At 42.0% G+C, this 21,261-nt stretch overlaps 2 protein-coding genes across 5 annotated transcripts in view; both read right to left on the reverse strand.

Moving 5' to 3' along the window:
• mob2a (MOB kinase activator 2a) overlaps window positions 1–6,944 on the reverse strand; it is a 70,623-nt gene extending 63,679 nt beyond the window's left edge. Inside the window, exon 1 of the mRNA XM_031282748.2 lies at window positions 6,395–6,944. Coding sequence (XP_031138608.1) covers window positions 6,395–6,411 — 17 coding nt within the window. The 5' untranslated portion in view covers window positions 6,412–6,944. The remainder of the gene's footprint in view (window positions 1–6,394) is intronic.
• Window positions 6,945–20,931: 13,987 nt separating this feature from the next.
• Window positions 20,932–21,261, reverse strand: part of dusp8a (dual specificity phosphatase 8a) — a 45,492-nt gene continuing 45,162 nt past the window's right edge. For all 4 annotated transcript variants that reach the window (XM_031282739.2, XM_031282740.2, XM_031282741.2 and 1 more), the window contains one exon: window positions 20,932–21,261. This exon is cut by the window's right edge and continues 1,697 nt beyond it. The gene's annotated coding sequence lies outside the window, so the exon portion shown is untranslated.

The following is a 21,261-nucleotide window of genomic DNA, read 5'->3' on the forward strand; positions in this document are numbered from 1 at the left end:
TCTGCTTAGCGGACTACTACACTGCCCTCAGGTCAGTCAGCCCTAGTAACAGAACAATGGACCAGAAAACCATTGCGAATGATTGTAAAGCTAGAACTAAAAAGACAGGAAAGTCAGACTCCATCCCAGTCTAGACCCACGCAACACAGTGACAGCGCTGGTTAGTTTCTATTCTCAAGCAGGTGACTGCTTTGAGAGGATGTCTGCTCATCTGTCAAGGCTTATCATACATACAGCCTATCAGCACCGCATCTGCGGAAACAGCCACCTGGGCTGAGACTGTGTGCAATGGTGTGTGTGTGTGTGTGTGTGTGTGTGTGTGTGTGTGTCTGAGTGGTGGAGATGAAAATAAGGCGGCGGGGTTGCACAAGGACAGGGTTGCAGTGTGCAAAGTCCTCACCGGGAACATCTACATACAAGCAGAGCTAGTCAGACGCATAAGAGGGATGTTGCTCAAACACGCAGACCCAGAATGAAATTATCACCAGCCAAAATGCTATCACAGCATTCCTCATGCTTTGGGTTCAGGACCGCATGTACTGTAGAGATTGCTTGATATCCAAATAGAGATTTCTGAGACCGATATATTGACATTTTCTTAATACAATTTATGAGAATGTGTGTGAAAGACATGCTTTCTGTAGACCATTTCAGTGCTATGAATCTGCCACTGCACGTCCTGTCATATATGGGGTAGCAAAGTGGTTTTTCCCCACTGCAAATTCGCATTTCAACATGGAAATGCTGGAGGCTGTTGCAAAACTTAATCATACTACAGGTGTATGTTATGGCCATCAGTTATTTTAAATGTTTTATCTTTGTACCTTGACAATTACCTTTTTCCCCTACTGGAGTTTTGGTGTGTTGAGTGCCACTAAATACTACGATACCCTTGAGACTTATCGGCTGTTGTTAGGAAGACGCCAGATGGACATCAGAGTTCATATGCCTACTCAGAACACTACTATACAATCCTGCATAATTGTTAGCAAATTAATCCTGAATCCCAAACAAATGATATGCAGTCGTATCATATGCCTTTGATGTTTTTTTGTTCTCCAAGGGACCAACCTTTTACTAATTTGATGGAAAGTTTCATGCACCTCTATGTGTTAGAAATGCTCCAATGGTCAATCAGGGATAGAGGAAAAAATGAATCAAACTGTTATTGCAGCAACCCTGGGTGCCAGATGTGAACCCACCCACTTCACTACTCTATTAATATGATCAAACTCTGTAACAGGAAATGATCTGTGACTATTTAGACACTATGGTTTGAAACCGAAGGAATCGTCTTTATAATCAACATGTGGTGTTCCCTTCACGCTTTCAAACTTAAAATACGTAATCTTGCCATACTCACATTTGACATGACAACTGTCTGAGTTTTGAAATTACGAGCGAGTTCATGGGTCACAAAATAGTTACCACTACCACAAACAATGTGAGAACAATCACACCAGTAAATAGCGACTGTGGGACATCGCCACGCACTCCTTTTTTGGGTGTGAGCCACAGTGAACGTGACAGACGTCGCCCACTGTAGAGGATGTTCAGCCTATGAGTGAATTCCCCTTCTCTATCTGCCATCAGACCAATCACCTGACGTTGTCTTAACTTTCGTTAACCATCGTTGTCAACTGCAGCAGTGCCTGGTTCAGAGGCATTTAGGCATTTTCCAGAACAGACCTCATAGTTCTCCAAACAAAATGCCGTGTTTCAGTGTTTAATGTTATCTGTCAAGAACTTTCGCAAAAATGCCAAATTAGTCTAGATACAAATTGAGCAAAATTGGGATTTAGATCAGGAAACATCTGATCAAAAAATAAACATACAAAAGTAAGAATCTGACAAGAACTCCGTATTAGGGCTGCACAATATGAGGAAAAACTATGATATGCGAAAATGCTGTTGAATATCGCGATAACGATATTACTTGCGATAAACAGATAAAGTGTACTCACTTCTGCATTTCTACTGCTTTCAGTATTCTGCTAAAATAAAACAAATTCCTTGTTGAATTGAAAACATTCAACAACAACATTCTTTCATTGAACAAATTGAACACTGAATTGAACATAAAAGGCACCACTAAAAAAAGAATGACATTACATTTGAACAATTTACATTTTAGAGTGCAGTTTTCTACTGATATTCTCTTTCAACTAACACAAAAAAATCTGTCTTTTGCGATATGTCGCAGCCTTTCCTGATTTGTATATTGCGCCAGTTGATATCATGATGACGATAAAAAAAAACTATATATTGTGCATCCCTATTTAGTATCCAGCCCTAGTCATACTTTTTTTTTTGTTGCAGAAAAACATGTTCAAAACAAAAACTGTCTTCTGAAATCCCAGAACCTGACAAAAACAATAGTTTAAAATAAAATAAAATTTGCTACCCACAAAATGAGAGGATACACCAAGCAAGTCCTTTACTACTGGAATCTTCCGTACCATTACTTGCATTACTCCGATGATGCAGGATAATGATACGCTGCCTATATTACATTAAGTCACAGGTGATGCAGTGCGAGCTAAGTGTACATTAAATCTGACTCTTGCTCAGGTCTGGCAGCCTAAAGTGGCGCTCCACTTAGCTGCTGTAGTTTCCATTCTCTTGCTCTTCGTTCAGCATTACCAATCCAACACTCAAAAGCGAGGGGATTAAACATCTGTCAAAGCCTGCCTATTTCACCCAGCGGGAAAAGACACATTTAAGTGTCTTGCATCTCTCCAGCGATTTAACGTCCTGAACCTGGACCGATGAGGTCATTCAGCTCTGAAATAATGCGCTCTGTCCAAAATAAATACACAAATACAGTACACTGAATGTAGTTTGTAAACCCAATTTGGCTTACATTTTAAAAGGCAAGCACATGGGGGATACACACCAATACTAAGGATGTGTTAGTTGTAGCCTGCAGAAAAAGAAAAAAAAAAAAACTCTTGCGAATGCGTCACCCTCTGTAGGCCCTCATATCAGACTGATCTCATGAAGTGGTGTATGTATGACACGCCAATTCGCATGCCATTATTGGCGTGTTATCAAGACGCATACTCGCTTTTTAGCGTGTTTATCAACGGCGTTTGATCCATTGACTTACATTAGCTTGCGATTGCGTGTGAATTTACGCCGTAGCGAGTGGTATGAAAGGGCGAAAATCCGCTTAGGGAGGTTGGTCGGGGTGGTGGATGGGTAAAACACAGGACTTTCACCCAGGAGACCGGGGATCGTGTCCCGCGTGTCACGTTTCCTAAACTCAACCGTTGCTTCCTGCTTTTCCTAAACCCAACCCGTCCGCTGTATACGGCGCTCAAAATGCGTGCAGATAACACGCCACTTGGCTTATGAAAGTGGCCGTGTATGTTTACGCGAAGTCATGATGTCATGTTGCTCATATCATTGTCTTATATCTCCTTTCCTCAATCTATCCACTATTAGTAGGCCGTCATCTGCTGCAGACCTCCATTTGATTCCCTGTGGAGCTTCATCCTTCCTATCAACTACTCCACCCCTTCCCCCCACCTGCTAATTCCCTCTATGTTTTTCCTAATCAACCATTCCATCAAAAGCATTCATGTCCCCTTCCTCCATCCCTTTAGATCGCCCCGCCTTTCCCTCATCAGTCTCTCCTCTTTCATTCTCTCTGTTCATCCGCACATTTCTCCCCAAATCAGCTGCTTTCAGCACTCCATCTCTCTTCGATCATCCTTGAGCTCTTTCTCTCTCTCTTCTCCTCGCTTCCTCTTTCCATTTGTCCTGGCTGTGGCGTCCTTCACCCTGGGTCTGAATTCAGAGTGATTACACGCTTGGTTAACTCATTCATGGACTCCATGTCAGTGACGCACGCTGGACGCACGTCTTTTCGCTTCTGATGCATTCAGCTCACGTACACACCTTACCTGCATATATAAACAGTAGACAAAGTGCGGCTTTGGCATGAAGGTAAACACAAATTTTCAGCATGCAGAAACGCCAGTGAGCACAGGCAGGCAGTGGCCTTCTCTTTTACTCCAATGTGGTTCTTTGCTTTCTTCACCTCCTCTAACACCAAGACATAACTGGGTGTTGCTTTTGAATTGCTGACAAATCACTAAGCAAACTAGTTTAGGTCTGACATCACCAACTGTGGGGCGAAGAATTATCCTTATTTCACGTGAGTGACTAAGGGGTAAAAGGAAGGAGGTTAAGACCTTTAAACAACATTTGAGGGAACTGATGCAACTTGAGACAAGTCAATGCAAGAACAAGTCACTAAAACCAGGAAAATCAGTGTCAGAAGGAGGAGGAAACTTGAGAAAAATAAAAAAAAAAAGAATGCTTTCAGAGTGAACAACACCTCTACCAAAACTGCACAATTCTTTTGGTTGCAACTGCTTAAGGTGTTCGCATTATGTGTTCAATTATGTCAGTCTGTGTGAAATAGTCCATGCATAGAAATACCAAAAACACACGATAACTTTTTTTAAAAGGCATCCAAATGTACTGTCTACCAAGATCGGAAGAAATGTGTGGGCTAAAGAAATGGTGGAAAATTTGTGTAGGGCAAATATGAGTGAGACCAAGATAGATAGATACATGTGAACCAAGCAAAGCCAGGAAAATTCTTTTTGTTCATACGCCTCACAGTTCAGGAGTTATGACTGAGAATGTCAACAGCTTAATAAGTAGGGGTGGGAATCACCAGAGGCCTTACGATACGATATCATCACGATACTTATGTCACGATACGATATTAACGCGATTTTAAACATATTGCAATATTCTGCGATATATTGCAATTCATTACCTTTTTCCCAACTTCAAATTTTTCCCAATTTCAAATGATGTCCCCAAAAGGAAACTTTGTCAACATCTGTTTTACCTAAAAAGATACATTTCTCTGTTTGTTTATCTCACTTCAATTGTATTGCTGCAAAATGGGATAGTCAAGCAGACAAAGCTATAGAGGGTCTGCATTATTATCTTTTAGCCAAAATGTTAAGAAACACCCCTGATAACATGCCTCCACCCTTCCTCAGCCCTGATCTGCATACAAAGTGCTGCAGCCAGCCAGCCAACCAACCTATTAACCAGTCAGCAAAAACAAACATAACAAACAGCGACACACCTTACTATGCAAGTCCAAACATTTTCTGCTATGCCAAAGAACCTGATCTGATCCCACTGTGTTCCAGAATTAAGCAGTGATATTAAGTCTTACCCATGTGCATGAAAATGTGTTATTATAGAAAAGAAACACATCTTGGACTGTGATTTCACAGTCCCTCCTTTACTTACAGGCAAATATGACCCACGTTCTAACCAGACAATCTAGTGCCTTTATGTTTGCATAGCAAATACATGAGTAAATGCAAGATAACGCATCTAAGTTCTTCGATAGCAAACTGGGATGGTCACACTCGTCACTCATGTTAATCCTGATGATCATGGCCTTGATGTTTGGCTGTATAGCACGTGTCAGACTGAGACAGGTGCATCTCATCCAGTAATACTACTGACCACCCAAGCCCATGACTCCAGCCGTCTCAAGCCAAAAAAGAAAGTGACAAATCAGCATCATCGACTTCTGTTAGGTGTCTCCTGCATCATCAAGTCAAAAAATACACAAAGTGTATAACAGCTCCTGTACTGTGCATCTCACCTTTGTATATGTATGTCAGTTAAATTATTCACTGCAATTAACCAACGTCTGCGTAATGTTTATTTAGCATTCGCCAAGGTACCTATCTCTCAACTATGAGAGCTCTACTATCCTCTATCAATGAGCTCGTTGTCACTGGAGCCTCTGTTGTGTCCCAAAGGTTGCACAAACGTTAGTAACGTTAAGTTAGCATGACTGCTAACAGGTCCTGTGAAAGCGGCCAGCGCACCTTGCACAGGAAATAAATTAAAACCGGGCATAGCCGCGTTAGCAAGACTGACAGACTGCTAACGTTAGCCCATTTGCTGTGTTAATCATTCCTATAAATAGGCTCCCTGTACAGCAAACTGGCGTCTACAGAGATATTCTCACAACCTAATCTGGGCGCTGCCACCGTTGGCAAGATAGCTGCAGGCCACAGAGATGCCCAAAAATACCGCCTGGCCCTGGGTCACAGTATGCTGGTTCACCGTTGCAGGATGAGAGCGTTGCCAGCTTTGCTATCAAGCTAGCATCGCAGAGCTAAGCTAAGCTATGCAAAATGCTACCCGCTTGTGGCTGTATTAATGTGTTAAAGTGGAAACGTATCAGTATTCAACACGACAGTGCACCTGTCTAATGCTGACTGTGCTGGTGTCAGCTACTGTGCGGTGAATTTGCAGCCAGCATCAGAAAGACTGCGCAGTTGACCTGACAGAGGAGAGTAAGCTGGCTAGGCACGTTAGCTGTCTGTAAGTTACTCACCCCATTAACCAGTCCATGGTGCTGTTTGTAGCTAGCTTAGCTAACGTTAGCTGGCAGGGGATGAATCCACCAGGAGCTGGAGGCGACCCCCTAGTTTATCCAGACACCACCCTCGCTGCCCTGGCTGCCTGGTCCCCGAGTGCCGTCGCTCTCCCCGGGGCCCGTGTCTCTCCCAGCTGCTGGATCCTGGCCGGTCAAATACAAACGCCGCTTAAACTTTGAGTGATTGTCCTTGTTTTGATCCTCAGCTGGCTCGGATCATGAAGTAGCAGTAACACAGTCAGATCAGTATGTTAGCTGGCAGCGGGAGTGCAGCATTGAGTGACTTTGAGCACGAAGGCGAGCGGAGGAGAGCGGGCAGCGGTGTGGTCCGCCCGGAGTCGCGGTGTCCAGTGTGTGCAGTGGCGCCGAGTGAGGCTTGTCTGTTGGGATGCCGCTGGTAACCTCTGTCATGAAGCCTTGTATGGCTACCGTGCTAGCTGACAGCCTGAACCTCCACTGGAGCTGCTGCTTTCTGAGCGAAGTCTAAAATCGGAGTCCGGAAGTAAACACAGACCCGACCCACTCTGTCTCTTCTGTGCGTAAAATGCGTGTCACGCAGGGCTGTATGATGGATGCAATGTGAGCAAGTTAGAAAAAGCTAATGTCCGTTTGTTTTGACTTTCCACGCAATTGCAGACATCGACTACTTCAACTTCAACACTTTAATCGGTCGATGGTCACATCTGTTGTTTAATTCTTATAACACATGCCGTCTTATTCTAGGGCAGTGGTTCCCCACCTCTGGGTCGGAAACCCCCAAGGGACCCAATAATAAATTAGGTGTCACCAGACGATTGCAGGGCTAAAGAAAGACGTATGTTAGCCGACAGAACTTGCAGAAAAATTTAGATTTAAATTAGACAAACAAATCCGAAAATCTGAGAAGAAAAAAAGCACTGCATGGCCACACGAAATCCATGCGATGAGGAGAGGAGTCTTTATTTACATTCATTTAAGTAGACTTTATTTTAAGAGATCGGGAACAGCTGTTTTATGAAAACCTGCTGTTATCACCATTAGATATCACTATCTAAGAGGACGAGCTCTATGTGTGTATATATATCAATATAATGAATTGTCTCTGGACTGTAAATCTATTTGACCAAGCTGTGCCCCCAGAGCAGTTGTTGGAACAACCACAGACCCCCGGCGGCCACAAATGTCAATGGGTTTTGGTAATTTGATTAACTGCAAATGTGTTAGCGAATTTGCACCACAAAAGTGCAATATCAACAAAGGCAGGTCCTGCAGTATGAACTACAATAATGAGCTTAAATATTTTAATTTGTATTGTGCTCACGTTATGCATTTATGCACATCCCTAAATAAAGTTGTAATCAGTCCACTCATTACCACAAACTATACATACCGAAAGCTTGGGGTCAGATAGTATTACTCCAGCTTCTTACGTAGCCTACTGAGGTATAAGTGTCTGTGAGAAGATGTCAGTTACAGTCTGCTATGTGCCACTGTTCTTAATGAGAATCTGAGACAACACAATGTACACAATGCACACAGTTTAGTAGGTTGGGAGTCAGCAATTTATTTGCACCAGGTCCCACCAGTTAATCTGTTCATGTCTTTGCCTTTAGTGAGCCTCCTGTGGTTTTCATCATTGTAACATATGTAATAAAACCCAGAGAAATATCATTGAGAGAGAGAAAGGCCATACATTTCACTAAGAAGGCCTTCATGTGCACTGACCCCTCACTGCCCGTGCAGGCTGGGCAGTTACAGTAATGGCCGATGTATCACCGACTAAATTATTATATACTATCAGCTACACTGCTCTGCTTGTTCTTAGACACCGACTGTCCAGAGGCAGAAGAGAATGTTTTATGTCCTCACCCACTTGAGAGTTTTTAGTTAACTGACTGCCTTGCCATTCATTGCTATATTTCAGTAATCCAAAGAGCTGACACTTGTCCTGCCTCACTGGTCCCGCTGTTTTTATGCCACTACATAATTATCAGCCACTCGAAATTGTTATAAAACAGGTAATTAATTGATCAAGAAAAAATTTGATTTCCAAAAAATTGATAATTGATTAATCCTTTAAGTCAATGATCAAGAAAAAATGCCAATTGCTGAGATTGAGGATTTGGTGCTCTGTAATTTGAAAATGTTGAAGTATTGGACTGACGGTTGAATGAAACTAGACATTTGAAGTAGCAATGAGTTCTGAGGAATAGTGATGGGCTTCTTTCACAATTTTCTCACAATTTATTTACTAAGCGATCATATGGAAACATAATTGACGGATGAATCGTTAACGAAAGTAATTGTTAGTTACAGAGAATCATGACATAGCATATATATATATATATATATATATATATATATATATATATATATATATATATATATATATATATATTTCACAAGATACTGTATCTGCAACTTAGATAATACAAAATGTGATTTAGTGACCACACAGTGAAATATGTCATTTATTTCTTTCTCGGGTGTTCTATTTTGGTACAGGAATATCTAGTCACATATTTCATCATGTACCCATGCCCTTACCTTAACTGACCATTATTTTAGCTTTTAATAGATCTTTCCCTTCTTCAATTCCCTCTTCTCTTTCACCCATTTCCCCCATCAGTCAGAGGGATGCAGTTTACAAAGATGTAATCAATATGTAGCCCACTTAGCCCTGCAAAAATGACTGGTCTCCTCTCTTCCTGTCTGTCTCTCTCTAAAAGACCATTAGAGCGAGACGTGGACGTCATTTTCTGTCTCACCCTCTCCTCCCTAGTTACTCCTCCTTCCCTTCCTCTTCCATTCCTCTACGCAGCATCCTCCGGCTTCTATAAATAACAGTAGCCTACAGGTGACAGAGAGGGCATTCAGAACAGGAGCCCTGTTAACAGGAGACAGGGCCACATGATTGGCTCGTTGACACTCCAGCGCCCTTCTGCCTTCCAATCAGTTCGCTGAGAGGCGGAGTTACAGCGATGATTGACAGGACGCCCGTGGAACGTTTAAACCTGATGTAATGCTGTTAACAGCCACACGGGGGCGGTGTGGGATGTTTGTTGACAGCAGGCCTGTGCAGACGTTACACTGCATTTACTTAGTATCAGTTTTAGTTCTAATACAGTTATGTTGTAAAATGTAAATACTGAAGGGTTCAGCTGGTCCAGGATCTGTGCTAGAAGTTGTCTTCCACTCAAAATGGAGAGAGTCCCTGAGATGCAAGGTATAACATGAGACCTAACTTCACATCAGCTCTTGTAATAGACCAATGTCAGTCTCTAAGAAACAGTAATTGAGGGGTTGGTTCATCCAAATTATAAACAAAATATTTTTGTTTAGTATCTACAGTACAGGCCCTCAAAAGTTTAAAGAAAGGCTTAAAATTATCAAACAATTTATTAAAATATATTTGCATTTATCTGTATGTTTATAGCTTCAAAACGTCTATGTTTGGTCAGAAATAGACTGATTTTGACAGGATCATATTTCTTTTTTTAGCTCAAGTAAAATCTAGCCATGCAGCAAAACTTTAGGTTTTGAGATACGTGTTTCAGAAATGCCTGTCCCCGTTATAGTACAGTGGAGGTCAATGCAATTTAATTTGCGGTGCTCGAAGCATCTTACAAAAATTATGTTACTATTAGTACTTTAGAATCTTTGTCATCCACAGAGCTAATTGTGAACGGTTTCCATCAGAACGACTTTCTACATAAGAGACAATAACCTACAAAAATCTATATTAAAACTATTTAGAAATGATTCTGGGATTACTGGAATGGAAGCAGAAATCTCAGAGCCTGATGTTGTAAAACCTGAGCTTTCTGTGCCTTGCTCATGAGCAGGTGGTAGGACCTGACCTATATGTCTCTTTACAATCGCAAATTAGAAGTTATAGTCTCTCTTGGAGCACTTTCGCACAGAAGACATTTTAATATGTCACAGTAGGAGAAGCACAGGTGTAAATAATAAAAATGAATGATGGCTTCAGTTTCAGGGTCCTGGCATTGTGCATGCTGGCTCACGCTGTCATGGCCTACTGGGAATAGAACAGTGTTACAGTTGTTACAGCCTATTACTGTTGGCAGTTTCAGTCTCCTCCAACCTCTCCATTAACTCTTCACCCACAGTTTATGACACCCTCCCATTTCCAAATTCATGACAGCATTGCAGCATGACTACACTGACCTATGCTCAGTCTGCGTTGACCTAAGACCAGTCCAGCGAACTATGTTTACCTCTCACAAGGATTTGATCCGCAGTGTGATTTCAGAAGGCCAGGCTGGTGCCAGAGATGTGCTCTGTGGGAAAACGAGCTGGGCTCTGGTCAGGTGCTCGACTGAGTTAGCCAAGGTCACTTCCTGAAATCCATCCGCCTGTCAATACTGAGCCATCCAGGGGTCGATATGTTCCCATTTCAAATCTTCACAGTCGGTGCAGTGCATGAGAGAGATCTACGTCAGTTCCTCCTGTATCCGACCTAATCTGAGAGATTCAGTAAAAAAACAATACACTGTAATGCACTCTAACATTACGCCATTAAATACTATCATTGTCACGTTTATTATACTCAAATTAGGGTGATTGTTGATTAAGCTTGGCAGTGATAAACTGTACCTTACATACAGGAGGCATGGGTGGAGCAACATATTACACCTTACAGTATGATTGCAATGTATTACAATAGGCATACATTGAAGACATCAGTGTTTTAATTACACCTGTGCTTTTCATGACTTACCAAAATGAAAAACTTGTAATGACAACACAGTCTTTCAATTTCACAATTGTTGATGTAGAGCGTGAAAGCATCCGACAGACCATTTCACTGTTATAAACATTCTAAGTATGTCCCAATTTATTTTGTCTTAAAGGGCAAGGGACCTTAACATATATTTCTTGTTGCAGTGTTTGTTAATGACATCAGCTGACAGGAAGTTAACAAGGACCCAGGCTGTTACCTAGCAATGGAATTCCATTGAAAAGGTCTATAGGCCTTTTTATAACCTCATTGTAGAAAAGCACAGGTGTTACTAATGACATTGACGACAGCTGTGTTCCATTCAAGTGTCCGTTTGAGCCACCAGTAATTTTATGATTTACACCTGTGCACCTTTTCCTACTGTAACATGTCAAAATGTCTTCTGTGGAAAAAGGTCCATAGATTAGTTAGAGAAGTTATCTGTACATACACATTTTTTTCTACACATGAGCTTCAGTGTTTGTATGGAGAGTGACTTACAACCATGCGGAGTGTTGCAGTATGGTGGTCACTGTGACACACACACACACACACACACACACTCCTCACACACTAGAAATGTCTTATGTTTAAAATGATAAGATAAGAAAAAAAAATATAAAGATTTTTCTTTGTCTGAACCTTTTTTTAGAATCAGAAAGATTCGCGCGCACACACACACACACACACACACACACACACACACACACACACACACACACACACACACACACACACACATACCTATAGATCAGCTCTGTGCTGCCAGGGTGAGTGAGGTACTGGCTGCCCCATGACTAATATGATTTATTCATAGCTGGCAGCGGTAACTCAAAAAGCCATTAGGAGGCATTAAAATGGAGACACCTCACATTACTCTTGCATGAATAATAAATGTTTAAGAGATTGAATGAGGAGTGTGTACGCATTAGTGTTTGTGTGTTTACCTAAATTACACAGTAACTCCATGTGACATTTGTTTTGTAGCTTTTAAATGCTTTTAAAGAACAATTTTTGTCCTAATTAAAACTGAAACTATGCGTTCATTGGAAGTGCTTGATTCCAAAAAAAGATCCTACCAACATTATTTTAAAAAAAATGCTCAAGATCAGCACATTACCTAAATAAGTGTGATATTATGATGATAATAAACTCCCAATTAGACATGATGTCTGTTCAAAAATAAAACACATGCATTCACCTAAGTGGCTTCTTGCAGACAGGCAGATTTGTGTGTGTGTGTGTGTGTGTGTGTGTGTGTGTGTCATGGACATGTTTACTGTTAGAGTCTGATCTCATCACTAATGGATTCATTTTCATTTTCTCAATGATGATCACACAATATAAGGTGATGATAATGGCCACTTGACTTGGTTTCGTATTGTCGGCACCGCCAAGTCTGTGTCGATTCAGTTCATAATGTGTGTGTGTTTGTTCTCGTGCTTGTGTCATTGCTGGCTCCACACTGACGGCTGATGTCTTGGTGTATGAGTCAGTCTCCGCCACAATATTACTCATGTCTGCAGACCTACCTGACTCCAGCGCTCCCGTCCTAGAAAGAAGGCGAGAGAGGTGGAGGAGAGGAAGGGGATGGATTTGAAACTCCAGATGGAGATTCAGTGTCGTAGTGAGAAAGATGGGAAGCTGCGGGTAAAGGAGAGAGAAGAGGGGACTGAGAAGAGATGCAACACATTCAAGAAAAGGAGAGAAGTGAAAGCAGAAGGATGGCACTGAGAAAAAAAAGGAAAGGAAAGTAAGAGGCGCATGCACAGTCTTGCCTCTTGGTGCATCAAACCCAAACCAACTAGAGTAGTCTACAGAACAGTCAACGTATCCTGTTTTAATGCAATAACATTTACATGGACACAGTGATACAGCTCCCCCCCCCCCTCTCTGTTTTAAGCAAATCAGACATGAAGTCATTTTCTGCCAGAAGCAACTCAACAGAAATAGCTTGCATGTGGCTCTGAGGTCATGGGCAGAGAGAGGAGAAATGATAACAGTGCGGTAGCCACAGACACTGTGTGTCAGCAGCAAACAGTCTGCTGTGTGTGACATTCTGTCTTAGTAACATATAAGTCATTATGTCTTTGTGCTTGTTAAACCAGTCCTCCTCAAACACCAAAACATAGGGGCATGTTTACAGTGGAAATGGATTTTTGTTTTCCAAATACGTCTGTTTTAAGGTATTATAGTATTTTATGCCTATAACTTCTAAAGGTTACCCTCAAATATATGCATGTGTTATTACTGTAACATTTTGTAGCTGCTGTGCTAAGTACATTTAAAAAACACACACACACACACACACACACACGCAAAAAACTGTTTGCCATTTTACATAACAACATCATTTTTGATGTTAGAGTAAGACATAATCTCTCAATAAATTTTTTTTATATTTAAACACTGTTTAAAAATCAAATTGGTTTGTGTATACTTCATGGCCACCAACATGGCATGGGGATTCCCATCACACTATGCTGGTACTTTAAAGAGGCTTATTTGATCATTTTATCATTATTATCCTATTATTATATATGTCCCATGTAAAAAACGATGCTATTTTTAATATTGTCCATATCTTTTTTTTCTTCTTCATATATCATTATAAGTTTAATAGAGGAAAATGACAAAGGTGTGTTTTAATAGTGTTAAAATAAATATACAATTATATGAATTTTAATGGAAATGTTATCAAATTGGACAAAAGTAACCACCATATTACAAAAATCATTGAGGTTTATCCCTGTAAAGTTTCATTAGCTTAAGATGATAAGAGAGAAAAACATTTTTTTTTTACCTCAGGTATGTTATAAGAAGAAAAGTTGTACGTACCCCTGATCATCTAAAGCTAAAGATCTACGGACAAGTACGACATGCCGTTTAAAGTATACGCAAACAGAGCTCTACATTATAGATTCATTCAGGAATACCTTCATGGTTAATGCCAGAAAAAGATAAAATTTAAGATTTAATTTGAGTCGGTAAGAAAAGGAAAGTATTGACAAGAGTGCAAGGCTTTCCCAGAGGACCAGAACACCTGACAAAGGGTCAGTTATGGTACCTGGGTTGGACTGGTTGATACTGTTTGCCACCTGAGGGAAAACTAACACTTACATGTGTCAAAGCCAAACCTGTAATTAGTCTAGTTTTCATACTGGTCCTGATCACTCAGAGAGATGAGGCAGTGTCTGACCTCGTGTCAGCAGTGCCACATTGACCTGAAGCACCGTCTTCTTTGGTGGTGGTCCGGGATGTGGTTTTGGAGGTGCAGACGCTGAGCCGTGGGATATACTGTGTGTTGCCGACTACAGTGGCAGAGAGTGTGTGTGTGTGTGTGTGTGTGTGTGTGTGTGTGTGTGTGTGTGTGTGTGTGTGTGTGTGCGTGTGTGTGTTGACGCATTGATGGGGTTTGGACCAGGGCAGAGAGTGCTGATGGAGCTGATGCTGGAAGAGAGTGAGAGAGTTGCAGTTTGTTCCACCATTAGAAAGACACAGTCAGATGTCAGCACCATCAGCTGCTTTAGTCAGCACTTTGAACACACACACACACACACACACACACACACACACACACACACACACACACACACATTGACAGTGAGGAGGGGCTGCCCCTCTGTTACATACAGCACACAGAGAGGAAATACTGTTACTTTCTCTTTTTTCTCTTTGTCCATTCATTTAGTTTCGTTGCTGAAAACAGAAGCTAAGCGAAACCCGAGGACTGGCAGACTGATGCACATTCAATCTGCTGCTGGCTTGACTCGTGGAACAAAAGTATTGATCGCCTCTCACCTTCCTGTCAGGGGACAAACTGAAGCTGCTGAGTTTGACTGGGAGCCAGCAGTAGGTGGCAGCATTCAGTTACACAACACCTGCCTAAGTAATCAGAATGGCTGTCTGTCTACTTTCTGGTGCACAAATCAAGCCACTTTAGACTCCATCAACGCCTCAACCTCCTCAAATCAACCAGATGGATCCCTGACAATTACTATAACCCATTTCTGTGATCTTCTTTTGCTGTTGTTCATATCAAAGGCTCCAGACAGCACAGTGAGCTCCTCGCAGCCTTTCTTTGTTTTCCAGTGATTTGCCAGTCTAGACACCCCCTCTTGTCTTGCTGTAACGCTGCGGTGTGTAATATGCAGGTGGCCATGACAGCACTAACTGCATTAAGTTGGATTACCTGAGGCCTGCTGAGCCTCAGAGACAGCCAGGGCTTCCTCTTCACCACAGGCCTCACAAATACACACATACACGCACAGAGACGCATTTGCCTGCTGCTGCAGAAAAGGCCCTAATGATCTGCCTGCCTTCATTTATTCAGCTCATTTCACTGCGGTGAGTTGTAAATCATGTAGAAATGAAGACAGACTGATGAACTGTGCTTATGACTGCACGAGGGCAGCAGCAGGAAGATAATATTGGACACATATGTTTGTACCAAGGCTCTTGTTGGCCTGGCACAGAGGAGAGGGGAACTACCACAGGCTGCCTGGCCTTCCAGCCCACAGGGCTCAAGTTTTTGCCCGCTTGCGTGAGAGATGGATAGGGATGAGAGAGAGGTTAGAGTGAGGGAGACAGACTGAGAGAAAGAGAAGGACAAGCAGGCTGCCAGACTACAGGGTTATATAAGGACAAGAGTTTTCCATGGAAAAAAAAAAGGGCAAGAAATGCTGTTTGGAGTCAGTCATCCTTGGTGACGCGTGGAAAAGTGTGGAATGCTGTGCTGACGCAACTTTCGAGCAGCGAGCGTGTGTAATGAGTGTGCGTTTGAGATTGAAGGTTTGCAAAAAGGGAGCAACACAGAAAGAAGATAGAGAGGAAGAGAGAGTGGGCATGTTCTGTGAAAATACGTGTGAGTGCACTTTGGATGTGTGTGCACATGTGTGCGAGTGGAAAAGCAGAGATAGAGTGCCGTAGCCTGCTGATGTAACAGTTCCTAACTGTTTCCATATAGAAGGCCTGGGACCAGGCGCCAGGCAGCCCCTTAGCATGGATTCGTCTGGTACCCATCAGACGATGTGAGAGGAAGGATACTCACTCACACGCACGCTCACACACATGCAACAAACATTCATGCACACTCAAATGCGTCACACTTTTCGTTCAATTTAAATGAGCTTTACTAACATGACCATTTATTCACATACACACAAATGCATATACACATTACGCATTTTCCATGTAGAAACACACACATGCAGTTACGCATAGACACTTAAACATGCAGGCCACATCTATACACACACACATACTGGGTGGACAAGCAGCAAACAGTACATTCATACAAACATGCACATACAGATAAGGGACAAAACACGACTAAATAAGAACCTAACAAATGCAGATTGGAGCAGAAATAATTAATTCCTTAAGTGAATAGTTCATTGACAAAATATAATTGGCAACTATTTTTACACACACACACACACACACACACACACACACACACACACACACACAACAACAAACATTTGCATTCTTTCGTGCTGACTGTCTGGCTTTAGCCTTCTCATATATTTGTTGCTCAGTTCGTAGGGTGGCCAGTTCAAGCCCTGCACGGACCTAAGTACGGAGCGTAGACTGCTGGAGAGGTGACAATTCAACTCCTGGGCACTGTCGTGGTGCCCTTGAGCAAAGCACCGAACCCTCAACTGCTTGGAGCTTTCACACCTCTGTCTATGGGTCCTGTGTGTGCATGTGTGTGTATTTCGGCATCGGCAACAACAGAGTGGAAAAACAATTGCTCCATTGATGGAAGTGCTTCTTTCTTTCTTCAATATATGAATGAAAACTAAACAAAAGGGATAACTATGCAAAACTGCATCAGAAAGCTATTTCCACTGTAGGAGTTTACAGTACGTTGGCAACAAGAAACCTGCATAGAAGTGCCGACTTCAGCAGAGTGGACTGGAGACTGTCGACGGGCAGGTTACCCGAGATGCAGATCCATATGATATACGAGCTGAGGGCACCTTGAAAAAACCAAACACACATCACATACAGAGGAAGCATATTGTGAAAGGATTATCCGTTATGATCCAGGTGATATATAGAGACACCAACATGCCGGGCAGGCTGCTCATGTTAGAGACAATGAAAGTGAAGAAGAAAGTGGAATTTACTCCATTACCACACACTGGTCTTGTGATGGGGAATTCCCATTATGGCAATACAATTAACACACACACACACACACACACACACACACAGACACACACACACACACACACACACACACACACACACACACACACACACACACACACACACACACGGACCAGCAGAGGGACTCAGCTGGAGATGCTGGTAATGTAATTACCTCTGCCTGTCTCCTATTGGATTCAGTGAAAAGCTCATTAAGACAGCATTGTGCTCATTGAAAAAGGCCAAGGGCCATCTGGTTTTGCATCTGTATGTGTGTTTGAGTGTGTGTGTGTGTGTGTCTCCATCTTCTTTGCTGCTTCTCCTTACCTCACTCGGTCCCAGAACAACACGCTGGTTGTTCTGGCTAGATTAAACCAAATGGTTGGGCTTTGGGAGGGATGCTTTGTTTGCAGAGAGTTGTTGTTTGAATGCACAAGGTGAAATTCCACCATGACATCATGAAACCAAAACTGCCTTTGTAGTCAAGCCCCCATTGAGGGGACTCGATGAATTGCATCCAAATCCAACGGAGGAGGACGCCGTTTTTTGTAACATCGGTGTACTCTGTGTCCTCTGGGCGCAAATACCTCTCTTTGTCTTTCTCTTTCTCACACACACACACACACACACACACACACACACACACACACACACACACACACACACACACACACACACACACAACTACCTCACCTCATTCTCTCATCCCCTGAAGGTAAGCACTGTTCAAATACATCACATCATGGCAAACACTGCACCCTCAGTAGCCGCCCTTCCACTCCAGTCAATCTGAGAGAAGACGGAACATCAGGGTGACGTGGATTAACAGGTCACTTTTCACTTTTTATAAGACACATACATATACGTATATACATATATTCCTGAAAGGGGCATGCCTCTGTGTGTGTATGTGTGTGTCTCTCTCTCTCTCTCTCTCCTGTGGGACTGTATCACTGATGGACGCACACACACACACACACACACACGCACGCACGCACGCACGCACGCACGCACACACACACACACACACACACACACACACACACACACACACACACACACACTTGAGGTAGCCTGCCTTAGGGAAACATTGTACTTTAAGGGAAATATGCTTATTTGCTTTCTCGATCTCACTCTCATATCTACACGATCTATCCAACTTTTAATTTTTTACACTTTGTTTTTTGTTCAGAATAAACAGACAACATATAATGTCTTAATTATTGAGCTGCAGAGGTATTGGTAGGCAGATTTAGATCGTTTTGGGTGGACATGATAGAGCTAGGCTAGCTGTTTCCCCATTTCCAGTTTTTAAGCTAAACTAAGCTAACCTAACCTTGTCCTGGTTGTAGCCTCATATTTAAGCACATTTAGCTGATGATACCTTTGCACTTTTACTACAAAGTATTATTGTTAGGGCTTTACTGTAACTTGAAGTAAGAATATTTTTTACATTGTGGTACTTTTTACTCTTAACATTTGTATTGAATTGTCATTCAATCTTATTACACTATAAGCAATAATTTGGTGTAAACTTAATACAGCTAGTTTGCCTTTCCAGAAAGTTATTTGGAACACATCTGCTCTATTAAATAATTCACCATCCCATCAGCATTTAGAAAGCTTGTGGGATAGTCTGACAAAAAAAAAACAATCAATGAAGCCGTGTTGTGTGGTCAGAGTGGAGTTGGTTAAACACAAAATCAATAGCAAGACTCCAGGACTCGGGATGTCGTAATGTGTTATGTGTCTGTTTGGTGGGATTCCCTTCCTGGCCCCCAGTTTAGCCCCCATACAAGCACACAAGAAGAAGAAGAGGAAGAAGAAGAAGAAGAAGAAGAAGAAGAAGAAGCAGAGAGTTTGTATTTTGTCATGTCTGTATTTTTGTCTCATCTTCACAAAACATGTACAGGGGAAGGAAAAGCCTTTCAATAGAACCTGAGGTATTTTTGCATCAAGCAGCCTAAGGTATCAGGATTTTCTTTTAAAAACTCATCTAAATTCATCAGTGTTCTTAGATGAGTTGCTATTTACACAACAACATAATAATAATGATAATAATAATAATAATAATAATATAATATTTCGATAACAACAATTTTAGCAAATGGGACAGCCTGCATCATCTTTGTTACATGTCATAAATAATTCTAACAACATTTCTTAAAAATATAGGGAGGAGGGTGAGGAGAGGAGAGGTTGCTTGAGTCTCGGGGGAACAGAGGAATCTATCTGAACTTACTGTAGCTGCAGCAGCCCAGGGTCAAAGGTCAGAGATCACCATAGAGAAAAGTTAATCAAGGGTCAAAGAAAAAACAAAACCCATTTTACATTATAAATAAATAACCATCTCGCACCAGGAGAGCAACGTTTTCATTTCTTTCACCTCAAGACATGAAGTTCCGCTTTATTTTCATTCTGTTTTGTTACGCTGTTTCCATCAAAGCTTTGGAAAATAAGAAATAAGAGTAAAAAAAAAAAGACAGAGAGGGAGAAAGCGAGGGAGCTTTACGGACATGCATTGTGCTGATGTACCAGCAGCTGTACCTGTACCCTGTGCCGGGCTTGGCTCACTGAAAGATCCCCTGAGAATGAACAAAAGGGTGTGTGTAGGGCCTACGCTCTGAATATGTGAAATGAAGTATAAGTGCATACAGTATAGGGCGTGTGTGTGTTGGTTTCAGCTTTGGTGGGACGTGCTATGATGATGACGAACTGGTGCTGGCTCGGAGAGGACACTGGTGCGAGTCTATAAATCTCAAAGTTGTTGAAGAGTATGCATTTGTCTGCATATAGTTGTTGTTATGCAAGAACTCACTGACACTGGAAGTAAATGTTTTACTGTTAATGAGTGATCAGTGTGTGGGGCTACTTTGTCTTCCTCTGCACGAGCCCTCGATTGCGACAAATCCATGAATATACACTTATCCTGTTTCAGTGGGATGTCTGTGCCATCATCCAAATATGAAACAGTGGCTCCATATTTATACTATCTAATCTTAAGACCTTGCTTTCCAAATATCTTGTTGCCATGGGTGTAAGGGGTAACTTAACTTGGTTACCAGAAAGCAGAAAAAGTGCATTTCAAAGTATATACATCACTCTCCAAAGAAGGAACGGCACATATTGCTTGAATTTGTTGAATGTGTGTATTTGTTTGAGTGTGTGCTCATAAATACCATACAGCAAATAATAATAATAATAATAATAATAATTCAACAAAAGAAAAAAAAGAAATAAATCCACAAAACATTATATTATTTCTCATTACCAGAATGAACCAATACAATAAATTAAAACTATAACTGAACAAAAAAAGTCCATTAAAATTGCTATATGTATTCATATTGTATATATAGTATTTGTCTGTCTGGAGTCAGCCTTTCTGGTGCATGCTCAGTGGTGACCATAGATCGTGACTGGGAGCAATGGGAAGGGGGGGTGGGTGGGTGGGTGGGTGGGGGGGGGGTGGGGGGGGGTGGGGGGGTCTATAAAGGAGCTGAAGGGCCGTTAAAGCGTACCCTTGCCACCATCCTGAAACCTCAGTCCCATCACGCTGTTAACACTGAAAACAAGGGAGCCAAAGTCAGGAAAGACACACTGTGCTTTAAGGGGGGAGGGGGGGGGGGGGGAAACACTGCCTGGCGTTACGAGTCTTTAAAAGTCTTTTCAGCAACAAAATGCTGGGGATCCTTCATTGTTTGGATACAGTACCGCCGTTAGATTAAGTCCTTGGGATCTCTCTCCCTTGTGCTGTGTGATGGGATGAGACGGTGCTGTTAAGGAGTTTTTTTTTTAATTGTTTTTGATGTTGATATGCAGAGTCTGTAGCAGGCAGAGCCACTGGGAAGAGGGGATGGACGTAGCCGTGCAAGGTTCTGAGGCTTTCGGACACTCGGGTGAAGCTTTGGGAGGAAACATGGGATTCGGTTCAAATCACAAGCTATAC

The sequence above is a fragment of the Sander lucioperca genome, chromosome 7 (assembly GCF_008315115.2).
Source record: "Sander lucioperca isolate FBNREF2018 chromosome 7, SLUC_FBN_1.2, whole genome shotgun sequence".
NCBI lineage: Eukaryota > Metazoa > Chordata > Actinopteri > Perciformes > Percidae > Sander > Sander lucioperca.